The following is a 20,423-nucleotide window of genomic DNA, read 5'->3' on the forward strand; positions in this document are numbered from 1 at the left end:
ATGCTCTTATCCTCATGGGACCTCCTTTGCCAGTAACCAAACTATGAGAATAGGTTTCCCCCTTTTTTCTGGCAACAAAACAGGTGTTAAGAAAGCTGTCTCTGGTGTCGACCAATCAGTTTCAAGGACAATGCATATATTTGAGTATTTTTTTGTTTGCATTCTGACCACAAGTATTGTGGTTAATGCAGACATGATTCCTTGTAAAAGGTTTCATTTTGGTGTTTTAACATCTTAACACCTGTCTTGTTGCCATAAAATAGGGGAAAACATATTCTCATGCTCTTATCCTGTTGTCTATTTCCATCCATGTTATTGATATTCTCGATGCTGCACATCCTACCTCAAAACTTCGTGATATCAACTGCAATCCTTCCTCTTAACAGAAAGTTCAACAGCCCACCGCGCTCTGTATCTCCAGATCCTCATTGGAGTAGGATCAGCTCGGGGCCGTGAATTTCCGACACCACGTTCGAAATGCGTGAAGTAATGACACCAGATTCGAGTCTCGGTTAAAGTGCCATATTCATAGCCAATGACGTAACCAATGGCGTAATTGATGTCAACGCGACTTTACAATCGAGACGAGATACATAGATGCTGTGACGTGTGTATGGAGTCGTGGAATATTGGTAAGTGCACTGCGCGACAAATTCAGCAACCAAAATGAGTTTAATTCCCAGCCATGATCAGTAGTGAGTGTTATCAAAATTGGTCCTAGGCCTCTCCTATATAGATGCAGCCGTTTGCGGTTTGTTAAAAAATGAGCACTGCAGAGGCAAAGTTGTTGAGCATGGTGCTGGCCACAGCACTCCCATACATGTGTCACCTCGTTCCAGTTTACAGGCTAAGTCAACACCAAAATTTCATTCAAATTCAGAAACTTCTTGATTATGCAAAAAGAAATAACAAATGTCTCTTCTGGCCAGATAATAAAACATTCTACTCTATTTACTTTTTATCCACAAAATGCTCGTGACATAGTCTCATGACTTTCTTCTGAGGGTGTACGGAACGCTGCAGTGAGATTTCGCCAATTTTTTTAGAGGTACATTTTTAAACGTATGAACACATTGTCAACTGCAAATGAATCCGTTGGGAAAACTGTACTAATGAAACCGGAGGCACTGTTTGTGTGTATTTCGCGGCCAATCAGGGTCTGCCCAAGACTAGCTTGCCAGCAACTGGCACCCGATGCGAACCATGCAATCGGCTCCTCCACCCCCAATCCCCCAAGGCAGATCTAGGCTGAGTTTTTTTTGTAAACTTGAAAACATTTTGCGCGTATTTTCCGTTTCATGTTTTTAAGCGTATTTTTTTTAACGGAGGCATAATGATTCGGTTCGTCCGTCCGTCCGTCTGTCCAAGCAGTGTATCGGAGATCAGATAAAATAGAGAAGCGACATTTTCAGAATAGATTTGTACACGACAGCGAGACGATAATTCAGTCCAATTTACGGCATTTATTTAGCAGTAAATACAATATTTTACATTAATAATTCTCAAAAAAATATTTAATCCATATTCCCTCTGAAATAATGACATCTTCGTTATTTTTTTTATTTGCATCTTTTTCCTCGAATTTGTCGCCCCACTTAACTTGGCGCCCGAGGCGACCGCCTAGCAACCAATGCTGTTCTGCATTCCCAAGTTCAATTACCCAGCAACTGCCCGGTGCAGCACAATGCCCCCTGGTGCCCTCCAGTGGCATTGGTTGAGGTCCCAACGCAGAGAAAAGACCGACCGACCACCCCCTTGCCTCTGTGGCCAATCACCAAATACCACTTCGCAGCTACCACCACCTTTATTTTGACCTTTGTGTTTGGTCATCAAAGTGTTAAAGGTCGTGACCTGGGACTTCATTGCGTCTACAGCGCAGCGCGTCACACATCAGGGAATCACTTCTGTCAGGCCCCCCCCCCCCGAACCCCTTTCTGTCCGCTCCTTTTATCCGCTCCACCGTCCTTTCCGGGAACTTTCCACCAACCCCCTTCGTTTCTCCCAACAGGTCTCCCAAACTTTCACCTCATTTTCCATCACGTTTATTTCCTCCCCCTCTCCCCCCCGGGCTCTTTAAAAATGACCCCGATGACCGAGCTGATGATTTGAATGGGTCCCCAAGCCTTCCAACCACATTGTGTGCCCTACTTCAGCTTCACGGCCTGCGTGACAGCTCCTGGCCAATGAGAGTCAAGCGCACGCCGCGTGTGAACTCACGATCCGTTAGACCTGCTGAGTGTACACACACATATATATATATTAAAGTAATGCTCGCTCCCAAACGAGAAGGCAGCTGTTTGCTCCTGAGAGCTGCCCCTGATCAGCCCACCCGTGCATACACACACTGCCAAATTTGGAATAATTTCAGGAATAATCACTGCCTCAAAAATCGCTGCCTTAAAAGGGGAGGGATCGGCGAGCCAGGAATGTGCTTGTGAGTAGCGCATTGGATACAGCTCAATAAAGGCGAATATTTTTCGTTGGCCGGGGATGGGTTTAAATGGACTTCTATGCTGCGTACTTTCATTGTTAAGCCACCGCGGTGCCCATGGACGCAGCACTTGTGCTATTGCCACTGTGCGTAACGTAATGGTCGGCATGCTGGGTTTGCAATGCGGAGGTTGCCGGCAAGATTTGATCTCCCAACAGTTGGAACGGTGGCACAAGTTTCTTAAATTCCTCACCGACTCTCTCCAACCAGCAGCACGAATGGATTTGAACCTCAGTGAGGCGATCTGTATACCATGCTTTGGTAGGGTAAATTGTGGGAACTCCCACACGTTTCAAGATATGGAAGAGTAGGCCAAAGTACCGTCTCGGGGGGGGGGGGGGTACTGTCTAGAGCTCCCCTTAGCCAGCAGTGGCTTGAGCAGGCAGTTTCGGGGCAGTCCAGTTAAGACAAGAGTTTATCCCTGCACAAATTAAACTAACTTAACTATATGTGATTTTACCAGGTAAGGCCCACTGAGCTACATAGCTATTTTTCAGAAACAGACGAGGCCACATATCAAAGCTCAACAAAGTGGCTTATCATGTGGAAATATTTATATATCTCAGCCAAATAAACTAAGCGCGTGATGAACATTAGTGTGGCACACATCTCTGTCGGTAGCCATGAGCCAGTGATGGGAATTGCACATTCCCATGGCAGGTGTCATTCTCTCTTCAGAAAAACTCAATTTGACTTTCCACTAAGTTGTACATATATTTTTAACCGCAGAGGGATTATGGGTTTTCAGTTTTTTCAGTTGCATTTATTTGGTATAGCCCTGTGAGCCACTCGGCTCTTGAATCGGGTGCAACCGCAACAAACAAAAAACAAAAACATGAACAAGAAAACATCTTAAAGTGACTATGCGCAAACAGAAAAATCCAGGAAAAAACTGCAAAGTGTTCCAGAAAAAAAGCAACATACACCAACGCTGTGTGCAAAAATCCCAGTGGGATGCAAGTCAAACAACACCAACAACCACAAGACAACTTCGATTAAAGCCATCATTCTGACTCCGTACTACAACATACAAACATGGCCAAACCAAACAATCCTGATTGGGAGTAGAACTCCCAGTGAATGATTGCTCTAAGCCACAGCACCACCTAGCACTCCTGTGCAACATTGCAGCATGTTTGTACGTGAGGGGTTGTGGTGGTGGGACTGTTATTTGGCACTGCACTCACTGGGTTTAAATTCCTCATTACGGATGCGCACTGGTGGCAGTTGTTATTTTAGACGTGCACCCCCCTCCTCGGCCTAAACAATCCGCTGCGGTGTTTAGAGATGAACGGCAAAGATACAAAAGTGGCCATATCGGCGCTCATTGACAATACCGTACTCGTCGCGACAATTTAAGGGCAAAGGCGCAGCCCTGAAATGTCCTTCTCACGCCACTGCTGGCAGAAAGGCCTCCACCAGAGGGAGCTCAAGAGAAGGCCGCGAGAGGGTGTTTTTGGCCTACTCTTCCACGCTGACCAGTGAACCTTGGAAGTGGTTGGCGTACCAACACTTTACCCCACCAAACGAGACCTGCCCATGGACTAACCGTGGTTTAACCCATGTACATATACTTCTGCGTGAACAGAGATTGGGGGAGGAGGAAGGGGAGGCGAATTTTAGAAACTTGCACCGTTGTTGAAAACAACTGCCGCGCCAGGAGATGGAATGGAATTGGAATTGGCCGCCTCGGAATTACAAGCCCCATTGTGCTCAACCGTTACACCATTACAACATCCCAACAAGTCCCAACGGGTGAATCAGCAGTTGCTCTGCATTATCTACGTGTACAGGGACCGTTTCGAACCTTTGGGATCTGTGCGCTCTGAGATGTTTTTTTGTCAGCACAATGTGAATGCGAGTCGTACATACGTGGAATAGACGAACGTGCTATGAGTTTTGTTAAGAGGTATTGTTCAGCACGCGTCAGCTTTTGTGACTGTATGATGATTCGTAATTGATGTTCGGTTCAGATTTGCGCGAGTCAAATGTGTGTCGTTATTTTAGCAAATGTCTTGCAGCTTCATTTTGCTATTTGATGCGGGTCATCCGAGTAGAGTACTGAAGGGACTTTGTGTTGATTCAAAGTGAATTACTGTACTGTATTGTCAAGCAAATAATGTATTTCTTTGTGTAATGTCTGCTTCATGTGAGTATTTCATTTATCTTAAAATACTGCAAGAATTGTGTTTGGTTGAAACAAAACATACTATACACGTGTAAAAACGCATTAAATAGCAACGGTTAAGACTTAATGCGTACAGAAAATCACTTGTGCGAGAATTGCTGTTTGTCAATGTATGCAAATTGTGTGAAAGTGATTACGCAAGCGAAAACTACCCTGACTTGGCAGCAGAACAAATGGGAAACAAAAATAAAACGCTGACGATAAAACATATCATTCTGATCACAGTCCCGAAACGCAACAATTAATGGATTCACTGAGGGAGGGAATGATTACACCCCTAATAAATCCTTTATGGTTTAAGTTATTGGTAGGGTGATGCTCAGTTAGCATTATTATACTCTTTGGTTCTTTGGGTAAAGTCACGTAGGTATAAAATAAAATAAATCACGACGTTTCAGGCGCAACACAAGCGTCCATCATCAGGTGGAAAAGCTTTTCCAAAGCTTTTCCAAAGCTTGGATTCCTGCAGTCACGAAAGCTTCAAATCAAGATAGCATTATTATATTATTATATCTTTGAGTATAAAATCCAAGTCAGAGTTCACTCAGCCCATCATCATTATGATTACAATCGTGTCTCTGTAATGGGTAAACTATCACCACCTGGTGAGAAGTCAACAGTGTTTATCCTCTCAATAAACTGGTCCCTACCATAGGAATATGGAATTTACACGATCGGCTCCGGGGTCGTGTGGTGATACCTGCAGTTCAGGTAGGCAGTGAGTTCCACCTTGGGTTTACTCATTGCAGGAGACACGAGCAGGTGATTCATTAAACTAATAGGAAATTTCTACTGGTAAGAACCTCCTGGTTACACCAGCCCACAGGGGATTATTGTGTCCGTCCGTCGTGCATCCAAAAATGGGAGCGGTGGGGCTGGGTGGAGAGGGGAGGGTGGGGAGGGGCTGGGTGGGGAGGGGAGGGTGGGGAGGGGCTGGGTGGAGAGGGTGGGGCTGGGTGGGGAGGGGCTGGTCACCCCGTGGTGCAAAACTCAACGTTTAACCTACTCACGCCGGCTTGTGCCCGCCCTCACAGTCGGCCATATTAGCGGAATACACCACGCCGCCGTTGACCCTGGTCATTGACCGAGCAACTCAACGTTCCTAGTAGCTCCCTCTGCAGGAATGTGTTTTATGCACCAGTGGGTGCTGAGCTGTTGCCAGACCTGCAGCGTCCCAAGAGGACGCGTTAATTCTTTGGCTGGTCAACGCGATGTGGACCTCGCTGCTCAAGCTGACTTGGAGCCACTGCATGTCCCTGACTGGCTCAGGATCGATGTCTACTCATGAGAAGATCTCGGAGATACTGATTTTTCTCTCTAAGTATCGTAATGTCGTAATCGTTGTCGTCCTTTTTCGCTCGCCTTTTTTCTTTCAGAAACCCGAGAGGAGAAAGCCAGGAGGTTGTTTCGACACTACACCGTGGGCTCCTATGACAGCATCGACACAAGGTAAGAATAGGCTGCAGCTTTCGATGATTTGCTGTGAATTCTCCATCGGCAGCATGATGTTGTTGCACAAACAATCTCCGGCTTTTGCTCGGCAGCGAATTTGCATGTATACAGTGCCGTTCCTGGCAGTTGGGATTTAATTGAGGCCGCACCTTTTTTCAAACGGGTGAGTTGGCCCATTAGAAGCTAATTAATTTTCTGCAATTAGCGTTTGGACGAGCGGATAATTTGTGCGAGCAGAGTAGGTTTTTTTTTTAGCAAACGCATTACAAGGTGTTCAACTTGGCACCATGCAATTTATTTTGTGTCTTTAAATGCGACCGAGTCAGCACGTCCCAAGTTACGCGAACTACGATATTTGAAAGGTTGAAATAGTTATCACCATCATCAACCTAGCGTATGAATCTCAGCATCCAACTAGCCATCTCGCAGGATGGGGGCGGTTAGCTGAAGGTAAAGATAAAGGTGCAGCCCTGCAATGTCTTCCTGGTGAGATGGACCTCCACTATTGTAACAGGGGGGAGTGGGAGTTACCCACACTTTACCTCACCCCACGTGACTCGCTGTGGTGCACATATTTACACTGCTGGGTGGACAGAGGCTGGGGGTTGTGGCTGGGTGGGGGTTTGTTTAAGAAGCTTGTTCCATCGTTCAGCTGCCTTGCCGGGAGATTGAACTGTGACCTCTCGACCGCGGGTGCAGTGTGCCGACCACGACACCAGGGCAGCACGTGTAATGATGCGCGTTATTAATCCACTGCTTGCGGCTTTGGCAATCGCCACGTGACCGCGAGTATTTTTTTATTGCCTGGAATGATCGCTGACCTTCATTGATTTAACACATCCAATCAGAAATGAAGCACTTCGCCTGTTAATGTCCCCGGCGGCTCCTTACCAAGTTAAGCGCGGCACAGATCGCATTGTTTTTCTGAGGCACTCGTAAAACGTGCACACTTTAGCGCTACTTGGGCTTAATGATGAAACGAAATGAACGTTGTTCCCATCGAGCAAATTGCATTGTTTTAGCGTTTTACAAAGCCGTACGACGCTGCGTTGCCCACGTTTTATTCCGTGTGTATGTGTGTGTGTCCGCGTGTGGATTCATTTGGTATCCCAACCCTGACAGGGCAGGCACATTGTTAAATCATGACATGTCATTGGCCAAGCGAAGCATGTCCCTTGATGACGTCACCGAGAAAACAAAAGCGGCCTCTTGGGCTCTCCGAGAATTGAGATTCAAGCCACCGATCCGATAACTTAACATTTGTTGCATTAAGACGCTAAATGCTATGTGGCTGGCTGATCCAGAGGGCCTATATTGTTCCTGACAGAGCGCTGATCAAATCCTGGGTTGGATTCTGAGATACCACTGGCGATTAAAATCGACTATATCTGAAGTGTAACGTGACCTCAGCCCAAGTCACCAATGACTGTACAAAAATCATATACGTTTAATGTTTTAACTTGAATCAGCGTAATCAATCTGTGAATTTTTAAATGTACAGTATCCAACATCTTTTAAACGGCATGTATTTCCAATAGATTGTGTGAGTAAAATTCAAATGTGTGTCATACGGCCCTCCTCTACCCAGCACTGCCAAATAAATAAAGTTGTCACGCGAACACGCCTGTCAATTCATGATTGCTTCAGCACCATAGGTGTGTTGGACAGCAATCGGCGATGTCTTAGCAATCGGTACGACGTTTTCACTGGCGGTTACAACCAGCATCATCAGACGATTGCCAACATTTGTGAAAATCTCCCTCCAGTCATGGGCGTTAAATAGGTGTGGTGATGTCATCAGAATGCCTCCCCTCTCAAGCGAGCAGGGAGTATCAGGAGTTATGCCTAGAGGGGCATGTATTAGCATAAATTATAATATGTAACGTTTGATTTGAATATAATTTGTTCCAAATTCATATCAGGAAAGAAAAGCACGTTGAATTTACTAAAATGTAGTTCTTTCACATTGTCTGGCACCATTCCCTGACAATATGTGAACATAGAATGCTCAATCTCGTAACATCATTCCAAATTCACAATCAGCGTAGCGTCAGCGATAAATCCCAAAATAATAATTGTAAATATAAAAAGAGGGGCAGCAGGGGGGGGGGGTGTGAAATTGACAAATATATTTCACGCTTGAATATAGCCAGGCCAAATGTGTGACAACTGGACATTGCTTATAATACGGAGTGCCAGGCCTATTTATCAGCGATGTTAAATTACGTAAAAGCCAAGCTGCTTTGCGGAGGGGGGTGGTGGCTGATGCTGGGAAATAATTATGGGAAAAAATATAGAAAGCCCAAGCTTGCAATGAACCAGTGGGGAACACCTGCAGAGGCTGTCAGAACGGTCGTGTTGATGATGATTAATCGGCTGAAATTTAATTTGTTTTTTTGGGGGGGGGGGTATGGGTGAAACTCCATGCTCACCGCGCCAGACACTGTTTCCTTGGGCACGTGATGAATAGCAGATTGCCCCCCCCCCCCACCCGCTGTTATCTTCGCGTGACACATTTACATTGTGGCATTGTGGGTTCAAATCCTCACGTCGCAAAAATGAGCAAAACCAATAACAAAAGCACACACGTCGATCATAGGAACATCTTAAGACAACGTATAAGGTGCTCAATTTCTATTCTGCTCTCTCTTTTGTGCGTCTATGAATACGTGGGTGAATGTGGGTGATTTGTTGAGTGCTGCTGATGAGTTTCAAAGAGCACGAAGCTAATCCGCACGCATCTTATGCAATTGATTGAAAACGAATTTAGTTAGAACTCCTTCATGTGTTTAGTTGTCCTTCCTACGCACCACCGATTAGCACGGTTGGCTACATACGGTGCTCTTCAAAATATGTACCTTGACGACCTTTTTATAGGTTCTGTGTTTAACATTATGGCGTCCAGGTGTTTGCATAAGCAAGGCACTCAGTGCACAATTAGAAGGTTTTGAGTTCAAGTCCCAGTTGCGGGCGTCAGTTCAGCCAATCATATCTATGGGGTCGATAAAAAAAAACATTCTCTCGAGAGTTCCCTCTAGTGGAGGGCCCTTAGCCACCAGTGGCTTGAGCAAACAATTTCAGGGCAGCACCTTTAACTTTACTTCGACATGTCAAGTCAAGACAGAGAATTCTTCTTGCTCAAATCAACATTGGGTGGTACCCAGCTCTGCGGGATGGTCACAAGCCAGTGGCTGAAATTCCACATTCCTATGGCTGGTACTTTCCATAAAGTGTTATGGCGAATGTGCCTGCCCTGTCAGTTTGGGATACCAAAATAACTCACACGCACACACATTTTATTCAGTTTTTGTGTGTGTATGAATATTCGAGTACATGCGAGTGATTTGCTGTAGTGCAAGCTAGTCCGCATGCATCTCACTCAATTGCTCATAGAACATTGTACACTAATGACCTTTTTATAACACTTCATGGGATTTACCAACCGCTGGCTCGTGGCATTTGCTTATTTTAGCCTGATGAATAAACATATAGCCTTGCTTACACAGAACATGTCAACTTCAATACTGTATATAAAAAAAAACCTAATTCAGACGATGCAGTGTACAGCCAGGCGTGTGTGAAATGCGGATGGGTGATGTATAAGCCGTGGGCCATTTGTGCTGAGTAAGCAGGGTCAGGCCTCGTGGGAGCTGGGGAGAGTGTGAGAGTGAGGTGGGGTGGGGGATACTCTTGGGGCTGTATATGGGGGGGGGTGGTGCTCGTGGGGGCCTCGGGATTGTGCAGAGGTCTCACAGCGGTGGCTGCTGTGCTGTGCGCGCGCTCGCTGGTGTTGCCATGACGGTGGTTGGCTGCAACCAAAACGGCACGGATTCTGTCACTGTGGACAGGCTGTTTGACTTTAATGCATGCTCGTCTGCCAGCCAAATCATTGCTTTGTGAACGCAGCCATCTGTACAATCCAGCGGGCACGTAAAAGGTGCAGCCCTGGAACTGCGTTGCGCACGCCACTGTTGGCGGAAGGGCATCCACTGGAATCCTGCTCTAGGGAGCCCCTCTAAGTGGGTTCTGTAGTTGTGGACAACTCTTCCACGCTGACCAGACATCTTGAAAGAAACCCGAAGTACTTTGTACTCCTATCGTGTTGTTGTAATGTTTCATACCCGCTCCTACTGGACATCTATGACAAAGAGCTGCATAGCTCGTCAGATTTCTCCAGAAGTGGATTGGAAAAAGGGCTGTGAGTTAACTTACAGGGAAGCTGTTTACATGGGAAAGTGGCCGTATGATCATTGTGCTACGATCCTATCCTGACAGGTATACCGGCAGTGGAAAGTGACGTCTCAGCCTGTCCTGAGTCTCTCCTCGCTCGACGCAGCCAAAAAATAAGAATCAAGTTGGGTTGTATTAACATAAACATTGAGAGGTCAAAAGGTGGCTTGGGCATGCGTGTTGGTCACACAACTTCCTCGTCTGCCTTTCCTAACCAACATTAATTAGTCGATCTTTGCTCTTGTGCATGAATGTACGTGTGTGTGCAATGTGCAGGGACTCTTCTCACGAACGAGTTACGTTCCAGAGGTCTATTCGTTAGTCGATTTGGTCGTAAGTCCAACTTTACCCCTGTCGATTTCGAACGTTGTACGGCATGTACACTAAACACGGGGAATGACTTTAAAAGTTGTATAATCTCCTGTAGATATAGCTACAGCTGTGTCTATGTACTGCATCTATACCAGGGTTTTCCAAACTCCAGTCCTCGCGACACACCACCAAGCTCCACCTTTCCACGTTTACCAATTTACGAATTCACTCTGTTCCACACTGCACTTGCCCGATGATTGTTAAACACGTCCTAAGTGGTTGTCGCGCGAAACAATCAACGCTGTCCGCTTCACGTGGAACACGTGTGTGTCTCATGGGGAGTGGCGGTACAGCGATGAGCGCTTAGCGCTATGAACCCGGCATCCCAAGTTTGATTCCCGCTCACGGCCAACACCAGTGACGATTATCTGAACTGGTCCTGGGCCCTCTCCTAGGTTGACTCAGCCTCACATGAGTACCTGGTGCGGTGTGTAAAACATCGCCAATGGGGAGACAAAGTTGGCCAGGCGTGGTGCTGGCCACCCACCCCCTCGTGTACCGTGCCTTCATAGGTGCTCACTAACAGCACTTGTCCCAACAGTGTGTTAAGGACAGACGGGGGTCTTTGTCTTTGTGAAACACATGTGTACACACATGCACGCTGACATCATAATCCTAATTTTATTCGGCTCCATTCACTGCAAACAGCGTTAATTGCTTGGGGGGGGGGGGTTTATGTGGAATGCGTTTAACAATCATCGGGCACGTCCAGCTTGGAATGGGTTGATTTGAATCGGGAGAGGTAAATTGGTTAAACGCGGGGAAAAAAACGTCGCGTGGTGGGTCGCTAGAGCAGGAGTTTGGGAAACCCTGAGTTACATCCTTCCAACACCATTTATGGTCCCTGCCTTCACTAACCTGCACTGACCAGCAAGGTGAAGCATGTTCAAATCACCTACACGGTACATGGAGGCCCTCATCCAGCAGTGGACTAACATGGAGGCCCTCATCCAGCAGTGGACTAAACTAAACTATTAAAAAAAATTATTTTACCAGCTAAGGCCCACTGAGCTCTGTAGCTATTTTTCAGAAGCGACCTGGCCACAATCGACAGCTCAACGAAGTGGCTTATCGTGCGGAAATGTATAGCAGCCAAATACTCTCAACGCCCGTTGACTCTAAATGTGACTAACGCTGGGCTGTAGACGCACAGGGCTGTTCACATCAATGAACAAAACAGAGAGCCGACACGCAGCAGACAGGTTCCGTACAGCTTCGCAATATCCGACCGTCACATATCCGCCTTGACCAATTAACCGCCCACACGCGCAGTGTCATTTGAACATCTCATAGATGTCTGAAGATTCCACGTATCCACCAGTCCCCAGTGAGTTGGATATGCAACGTTGCACTGTAACACTTGTCGGCAAGGTCGTCAATAACAATATTCATAACAGTGCTCCGTTTTTCCCTCCAAATTTACAATCAACATGCCTTTAGAGTATTCGGCTGCTATACATTTCCACGTGATGAACCACTTCATTGAGCATTTATTTGTGGCCATGTCGCTTCTGGAAAAGAGGTAAATAGCTCAGTAGTGGGCCTTACCAGGTAAAATAAAATAAAAATAAAAAATTTGTTTAGTTATTCACAATTCATAATAAATGTGTTTGGGTCAGATCGCGTTATTTATAAATGTGTTGCAAACCTCCACCACCCGACACGGCCAATCAGTAAAAAAATGTGTCACGTTGACAAAAGACAAATAGTTCACTACTTTAGCCCACTGGTGTGTTGAAGAGTGAATCCACAACATTTACAATTTTTGAGTCCAACGTTTCGCTGGTAATTACATCCAGCATCATCGGGCAATTTGCCAGAAGAGTTATTCACATAGCCCCGTGGGTTTTTGGGAGTTTCTCAAATCGCTGGATCACAGACATGGGTCACCACCACCTCAGCTCGCTCCTTCAGTAAGAACGAGAAACTTGCTTTATCTAATTTGGGTATATGGACGACATTGGCTCAGTTTTAATTTTCTGACATGGGCGTTATGTCAGTTCACGTTTACCCCCTTGAGTCACCCGGGCCGATTCGCTGCCTCGCAGAGGGTGCCTTCTTTTTAAGCTAGGCTCTCCCCGAAGAGAGTTACGGGGCCGGGCTGCAAGGGCTGCTCTAATATTCATCTGTTCCAGCAGGGGCCCATCTGCAATCATGGACCCATGTGAAAAAAAAATTGAAATTAAATTAACTGCCACCCTCTCTCAATAATGGTGTGCAGCAACAGTCCGTTTTGTCCTTTGATTTTATTACTCGACGCTCGGAACTGCCAAAGTGGCATTCAATTGGCAAAAATGTTCATTTTGTACGTGCGGCTTTCAAATGGCTGTGGGACGGCAACTTGAAGGTGAGCCTGATTAAACATGATGGGATCGCGTGTGCTGGACACCCACATAAACGAACAGTGACATGACAATAGGAAGCAGAACAGTAGCTAGGTTGCTGGTCTGCACGCACTCATGGCTTAGAGGGGGGGGGGGGCGCATTCGCCGCTTGTCGCAGAGGTTCGCAGTTCGAATCCAGTGTGCGCGCTGATCGTTAATCATCCTGCGGGTATAACAACCGTGGTCACGCTACGCACCGTCTGCTTAACAGTGGACGTTAAAGATCCCCTGATGTTGTTCGCAAGAGTAGGCCATTGTGTGCCGATGTCAGGGTAAACATTTGCCAAAGAATATCCGCGAATTACTCAATTTAGATTATACATTGCAGCCGTTGTTTCCGACTGGCATACTAATGCACGTTTGCAGGGCAGGCAGAGTGCTGATGTGAAGCACTTTGTAATGCCCCAGCGTATCGGGCTCTATATTAACAATTCATTATCGTAATTATTAGTATCATTGATGCACAAATGGAAAATTGAAAAATCTCCAGTGCGCGACTGTGGTCATCCAGAACAGATCGTACAGCGTACAAAGACGTAATGCCCCGATCCACACATACGAAGGAGACATCACAGCGACGATACACTACTCCGCTGGCTCCTGATGTGGCTGTTTAACTTGACCGCCTGAATGTGAAAACGTGGTTGTTGTTCTGCATCCACATCAGCAGCCATACGAAGAAAAAGAAGATTGTTCTGAGCATTCTTTTCCTGCATTTGTTTTCTTCTCTTTGTGGTATCATCTCGTGTCCCAGCACTGCAAACAGGGGTTTATCATCCGTGAATGAGGGTCCTGAGGTTCAGTGATGATTTGCCGTATGAAATATGTTTTTATAATGAGGAACATGGCTCACTTGCTCACCACCCAGTTCCAACCTCACTGCACGAGTATATAATGCAATTTGAAACAGTCGGGTTGATTGATGGTTCAGCATTCACTGATTCACTCCAGTCGCTTTGCTCATCGTCCGTCGGTCACTTCCTTATCGCTCTCCTATCACTACTACCGTGGGTTTCGGTTTCCACGAACCTCACTCGTGGATTCCTCCACCCACCTTGAAGACTCGGTCGACCAGACACTGACTATTCCACACGTAGGCTTTCGCGACCAATATTATTCATAATATAGGTTTTTGGGTCAGATCGCGTTATTTATAAATGTGTCATAACGCTCCACTACCCGACACGGCCAAACAGTAAAAAATGTGTCACGTTTTTCAAAGGACAAAATAATTCACTTCTTTAGCCTACCGGTGTGCTGAAGAGAGAATCAACAGCATTTTGAAATTTGAGTACGACGTTTTTACAATCAGCTTCATTGCCCGATGAAGCTGATTGTAATTATCGTGTCGGGTGGTGGAGGGTTACGACACATTTATAAATAATGCGATCTGACCCAAAAACCTATATTATGGACTGACTGTTCCGTCTCATCATCCGTGCCGTGTTCAACCACCACTGCAGGTCACAACGCATCTCTCTCTGCTTTGCATGGACGTACGTATGTATGGTGAACTTCTTTCGCACCGTACATCGCCAGCCGTGCTAATCGGAGGTGCGCGGGAAGGATGACAAACCAAACACACACCGCACGACTCTGTAATTAACTCTCCATTGTCCACTCTCTCGAGTCCGTCTAACGTTGCCCCATTAAATTATAATCGGTAACTCTTATCTAATATCGCCGTTAATAGTGCTGTTTGTTGCTGGCTGATCCACGTGTTGGTCCTTTGGAGTTTGTGCTCAGAAAACGTGATCTACACAAAAAAGTGTGCCTTCCCATGCCCCGGACACTGAGACAGGAACCCTGACAACCTGAGTTCAATCCCCCTTTTTTGGGAGTGAAGTCCCCGTTTGAATTTAAGTCTAGAACCCGTGATCTTCTCTATTCATTCAAGTCGTGTGTCGTATTTTTGTCCCACAGGATAAGATTACAATGCGCGGAATCGTCGAGTGTGCGTGTTTATACGTGCGTGTGTGTGTGGTCCATTCATCTGCGCCGGTTAGAAACATTCAGGCTGGCTTGTCTACAATCCATCCTGGGTTTAGCCAGGCTAGATTATGCGAGGAGCTCAGAAATCCTTGAAAGATCTGGGACACAGTCCAATCAGTGAGCTCCTCTGATGGGCAAAGCTGCGTTGGTTAGCGCACTGCACGACGAACCGGTCAGTCCGAGTTCGATTTCTGTTCACGACTAATAACAGTGGCGATTATTTGTACCGGTCCTGGGCCTCCTATATCTGGTCTCGGCCTTAGATGAGTACCTGGTGTGGTTTGTAAACATCGCTATTGGGGAGACAAAGGCGGCCGGACGTGGTGTTGGCCTCCCACTCCCCTGTGTGCCGTAGGCGCTTGCTAAGAGCACTTTCCCCAACCAGTCTGTTAAACGCTGTACGGGGCGGGGGAGTTGTTTGTCTTTGGTCCATTCATCAAACGACAAATCATGGGTGTGCAGCAAGAAACCCAATTATTATTCAGCACAAATTAAACGCCACCACCGCCACCGCGACAGCGAGCAGCACTTCGCGGAGCCATTCAAAGTCACCCGGAGCCATTGCTGAGCACAAAGCCCTTGGTGTGGTCGTGCCGCTGCTCTAACAGCGAGCAGGAGGGTCTGGTGTGAAGATACAAAGAGCTGCAAGTCTCTTGTGCGGAGCGATAGTCCAAGTCTGATGCCATTTTTGCATGTCATCAAAAATGAGATTTAGATTGAGCCTCCCCCCCCACCCGCCGCCCTTTTTTTATTGCGTTGGTATTATTTTTTTCCAGTTTGAAGCCTCCGGTCAGTCGATCGGTGGATCAATAAATCGATCGAATTATTTGTTAAATCATCATGAGAGCCCATTGAGACGGTGTGGCTTTTGCAATGGAGAGCTGCGAAAACAACAGAGCCGCGTTGTGTGTGCCAGCGTTTCGAACGTTGGTCAATTGAAACCTTTCGGAGGTGACATCGAATTTGTGGAATTCTCAGAATCAAATGAGCATTTTAAAGGCGTTATTGCACGGTGCAACAGCAGCTCTTCGATTGTTATCAGAGGCGCACACAACAGCGGCTTGCTATTGCAAATATCGGTACAACCTTTGAAGCATGTCAGCAGGAAGTGACATTCAGAATGGTTATATTTTAAAATGGGCTCCTACTAATTATGTGTGAGCTTAGCTAATCTACTGTGCGCCCTCGTTCATTTTACAACACTGCGATGTAGCTGATTGATGTGGTCGTATTACATTTTTCATTACGTGCCATGCATTCGTGTGTCTGCCTGTGTGTGTGTGCGTGTGTACGTGGGTCGGGCGTGGTGCTGGCCACCCACCCCTTCGTGTGCCGTTCCATCCTTTATAGGTGCTCGCTAACAGCACTTGCCCCTGCAGTCTGTTAAGGCGATACGGGGGATCGTTGTCTTTGTGTGGACGTGGGTTTGTGTATTGTTTGTAAAGTAGCAGTTAGTACGCTGCGCTACTAACCCGGCTACCCGAGTTCAATTCCCGCCCACGGCCAACACCAGTGACGATTATCTGAACCGGTGCTGGGCCTCCCCTAGGTCGACTCAGGATCAAATTAGTACCTGGTGCGGTGTGTAAAACATCGGCACTCGGGAGACAAAGGCGGTCGGGCGTGGTGCTGGCCATCCATCCCGTCGTCTGCTGTGCCGCCTTTCATAGGTTCTGCTTGCTAACAGCACTTGCCCCAAAACGCTGTGAAGGCTATACGGGTGGATATTTGTCTTTGTCTGTATACGTGCCATCATGCGTGCCTGTGTGTTCCTTTGTGTGCGTGTGATTCTATGTGTTCTCACGCGTGTGTGTATAACCGGTAGATTTTTCGCCCAATTCATTTCAGAGGACAAAGGGCCGCGATATATTACTCTGCACATATTCCACACGTAGACTGTTCCTATTAAAGACACGCTGTATATAAATTACATAACATTCTGACTTAACGCACTTGGGTAAGTGACCTCATTCAGACAAAGGACCTTTCAGGCCACGATGGAAAATCGTTACACATTTGAACGGGCACGTTTTTGTAATTAAGTGATTTTAAGTGTGGCTGTTAACATAGCTTGGTTAGCAAACGTAATCTGAAAATCGTATGAATATTTAGGAATAGGATCGTTATGTAAATTGACCTCTTTAAGAGCTATTTACCAGTATGGAAAAGCAATTACAGTTCCTATTTTATGAATTAGTGCGTTCGTGTAAATTAGCTCGTTCGCATACATTGATTTAATTTTGATTTCCACGTAAATGGGGGATTCGCGTTTCTCGGCTTCATTGGCTCGGTTGGACTGGCAGTTGTCGTCCTAGCCTCTGAGACAATTTACAAGGACCCAACAATGCGAATCTGCCGACTGTCTGTGCCTGCCCTACCCATTGCCTGGTTTGGATTTAACATCCTGGTGGGGCAAAGGGTGCAGCCCTGCAATCTCTGGCTCACGCCCACTGCTGGCGGAAGCGTCTCGTGTAGAGAGCCCCCTCTAGAAGATATTTGGTCTACTCTTCCACACTGGCCACGCGTCTCTGAAAAGGTGTGAAGGATTTATACTGCTGGATGGGCAGAGGCGGTGGGGTGAGGTTTTAAGAGACTTACCTATTGTTTCAACTGCTGCGATGGGAAATCAAGTTGAACTGCCGATGATGATGATAATGGTGTCAGTGTCTTCGTACTCAAACGAGTGTTGGATGACCCGAAGCCAGAGATGGAAATTTCACATTCCAATAGTGACAGCCCGACTCTGTGGGGCAACCACTGTCGTCACGAAGTTCGACTCCTTATGCTCATAATGACGATCTGTGGCGTACCCACGAATACTGCTGGGTGGATAGAGATGGCGGAGGATGGATAGCATTTGGGATGCCACGGTGGCGAGATGTTAACTGCCTCGCCTGGTATGCGGGAGGTCGTGGGTTTGATCCCGACCGTGACGCCTGATATTTGGAGTTTGCGTGTTCTCCCCGTGGTCGCGTGGCCAGACGTCTCTGAAGAGCTGGGAGTAGCCACACTTTACCTGCGCCACACGACACCTGCTGATCGACTGCCCGTTTATACCGCTGCGCGAACAGAGACAGCCGCGCGTATTAAGAAACTTCCACCATTTGTTTCAACTGCTCTGCTGGGAGATTGAACCAGCGACCTCTGGAATTCCATACCGGCGTGCTGACCGTCACACCAGCGGCAACATCTGTAATATTTATCGTGATGTGAACCTGAGAAAAATGTGCAAAATTGTCCATCGCTTCAACAAAGCAAGTGTTTCCTCTCTCAAACGAAACGGGCAAAGGGGCACCACTCACCTCCATTGGCAGCTCTGAGCCAATGGTGGAAATTCTACATTCCCATGGCAGGGGCTTGTCTCCATTGATCACCATTCACTTAACACGAGTGGTAACTAGTTTGGTTTGCACCCAATTAATGATTGTGCCAACAACCCTGGTCGGTATTTGAACATGCAACCTTCAATTTTAAGTAACAAAAACATTACAATGCTGCAAGTCTTTGTTATGTACATATTGTATATTTTAAAACATTTAATTGTTTATTGTAGGTGTCAAATGTTACTGCATAATTGTTGCTGGATTTCAGCACACCCATTTGGAGTACCGCAAGTCCAAGTGTGCTTATATCCAGAGGAATGTGCTTGTAACATAAGCGTCTCATTGCCATTCCCCCACCGCTGTCATGTAAGCACGCGTTATCAGAATTGTGCTTGTACAAGGTGCGTTTGTATCCAGCTCCGACTGTATTGTGTACAGATGCTGACTGGCAAGGCTGTAGCCAGTGCATCAGATAGCACTCGAGCAATGGCTTGCCTCTTGCCGATCGTTTGTGCTTTGCGTGCGTGAATGTAGATTAGAGACACGTGTAGGCATCTCGTTTGAACCGAAGGGGTATATTAACAACCATATTCATCTTTATTTGCTCACATTTGGCACCAGTGCAAACACCACGGTTGCATGAATTCCATGCAACATGTTAATGCATGATCTATATCTTCACTGTAGGATTATGTCGTCTAAGACGGCGGCTCTTAACCTTTACTGCAGCCTTGCACCCCTTTGGTTATCAATCGTAAAAAAATAAATGCGTAATGTTAATAAATACATCGGTTTGATGAAACAAAGTAGTTGTACTTATGTGCCCGTGCTCAATTTGTCTTTCGTTGATTTACGTGTCGCACTGCCGGAAAGGGCATCTTGCACCCCGATGGGGTCCATGCACCCCAGGTTACGAACCACTGCTCGACGATAATCTCATTTCCATACCGACATAGGCATTTTTACAAAATAAACACCGTCTGCAACTGCGGCAAACAACAAAAACGAATTGCCATGATATCGTCACTATCATCATGAGCTCTGTCGACATCGTAATCATTGCCACCCTCCTCTTCATCTTTTATTAATGTGTGCGCGTGCCATTAATATGCCGCTTTCTTCACCATTTCGAGAAACAAACAGGTGCTGTCAGCGGCGGGTCTACAGACGTCCCAGCAGGGGGAGGCTCAGTCCTGAAATTTTAAGATTTTCAAAGAGGGCCCCTCATTAATAATAATACAATAAAAATCTGTGTATTTTTGTTCTGTTAAATATCAATCGTCGTAGGGGGGCTATAGCCCCCGTCGTACCCCCCACCCACCAACCTCCCACCCCACCCCTCCCCCCTGGATCCATCTCAAGTTGCTGTGAATTTAGCGCCACGGTTCTTTACAAATGCTGTGGCAATGAGGCGGTAGTGAACCGCGCACGTAAATTGGAGTGGACGGTGCCACCGTGCCCGCTCGTCGCTCTCTGCCGCACAAGCCATGCCGCCGCAAAACCGCGCGATGGATGTCCGCGCGGAAACTTTCTACCATCGCTTTTGGCTTCCCGCCTGCTTGGGCTATTCCGTAGCGGCGGAAAGACACGTCTCCTTTTTTCGCGTGAAATCGGTCCCTCGTGAGTTTCAAAAATGTGGATTGAGGGGGGGGGGGGAGCGGAGGGGAGGGGAGGGGGGCGCTGCTTCTCTTCGACAGCCGGCCGCCCTTCCGCCACGTAGTAGTGGCGGAACGACGACCAACAATAAAACGTCACAAACGAGTCGGGTCGCGCGGCGCGTTTGAGTTGCTCGTCGGACACACGACAGCTGCCGGTCTCGTGGTGCGCTGCCAACGCCGGCTCGCCTCCTCCGGCGTCTTGTCGCTTCGTGCCCCTCGCGATCCGCCTCCTGCACTGCGATGCGTCGGCTCGCCTCGCAGCCGGACGAGTGCGTGACCACCCCATCGCACCTCATCCTCCTCCCCCCCCCCTCCCACGCACCCTGAATCTCT

The 20,423-nt window shown here is 47.0% G+C and overlaps 1 protein-coding gene across 4 annotated transcripts in view; it reads left to right on the forward strand.

The window, feature by feature from the left end:
- Positions 1-20,423, forward strand: part of LOC133351440 (SH3 and multiple ankyrin repeat domains protein 3-like) — a 631,852-nt gene that overhangs the window by 453,815 nt on the left and 157,614 nt on the right. For all 4 annotated transcript variants that reach the window (XM_061566655.1, XM_061566657.1, XM_061566656.1 and 1 more), the window contains one exon: positions 6,056-6,128. In XM_061566655.1, coding sequence (XP_061422639.1) covers positions 6,056-6,128 — 73 coding nt within the window. The remainder of the gene's footprint in view (positions 1-6,055; positions 6,129-20,423) is intronic.

The sequence above is a fragment of the Lethenteron reissneri genome, chromosome 37 (assembly GCF_015708825.2).
Source record: "Lethenteron reissneri isolate LAM-NWPU_2019-01 chromosome 37, ASM1570882v1, whole genome shotgun sequence".
NCBI classification, from domain to species: Eukaryota; Metazoa; Chordata; class Hyperoartia; order Petromyzontiformes; family Petromyzontidae; genus Lethenteron; species Lethenteron reissneri.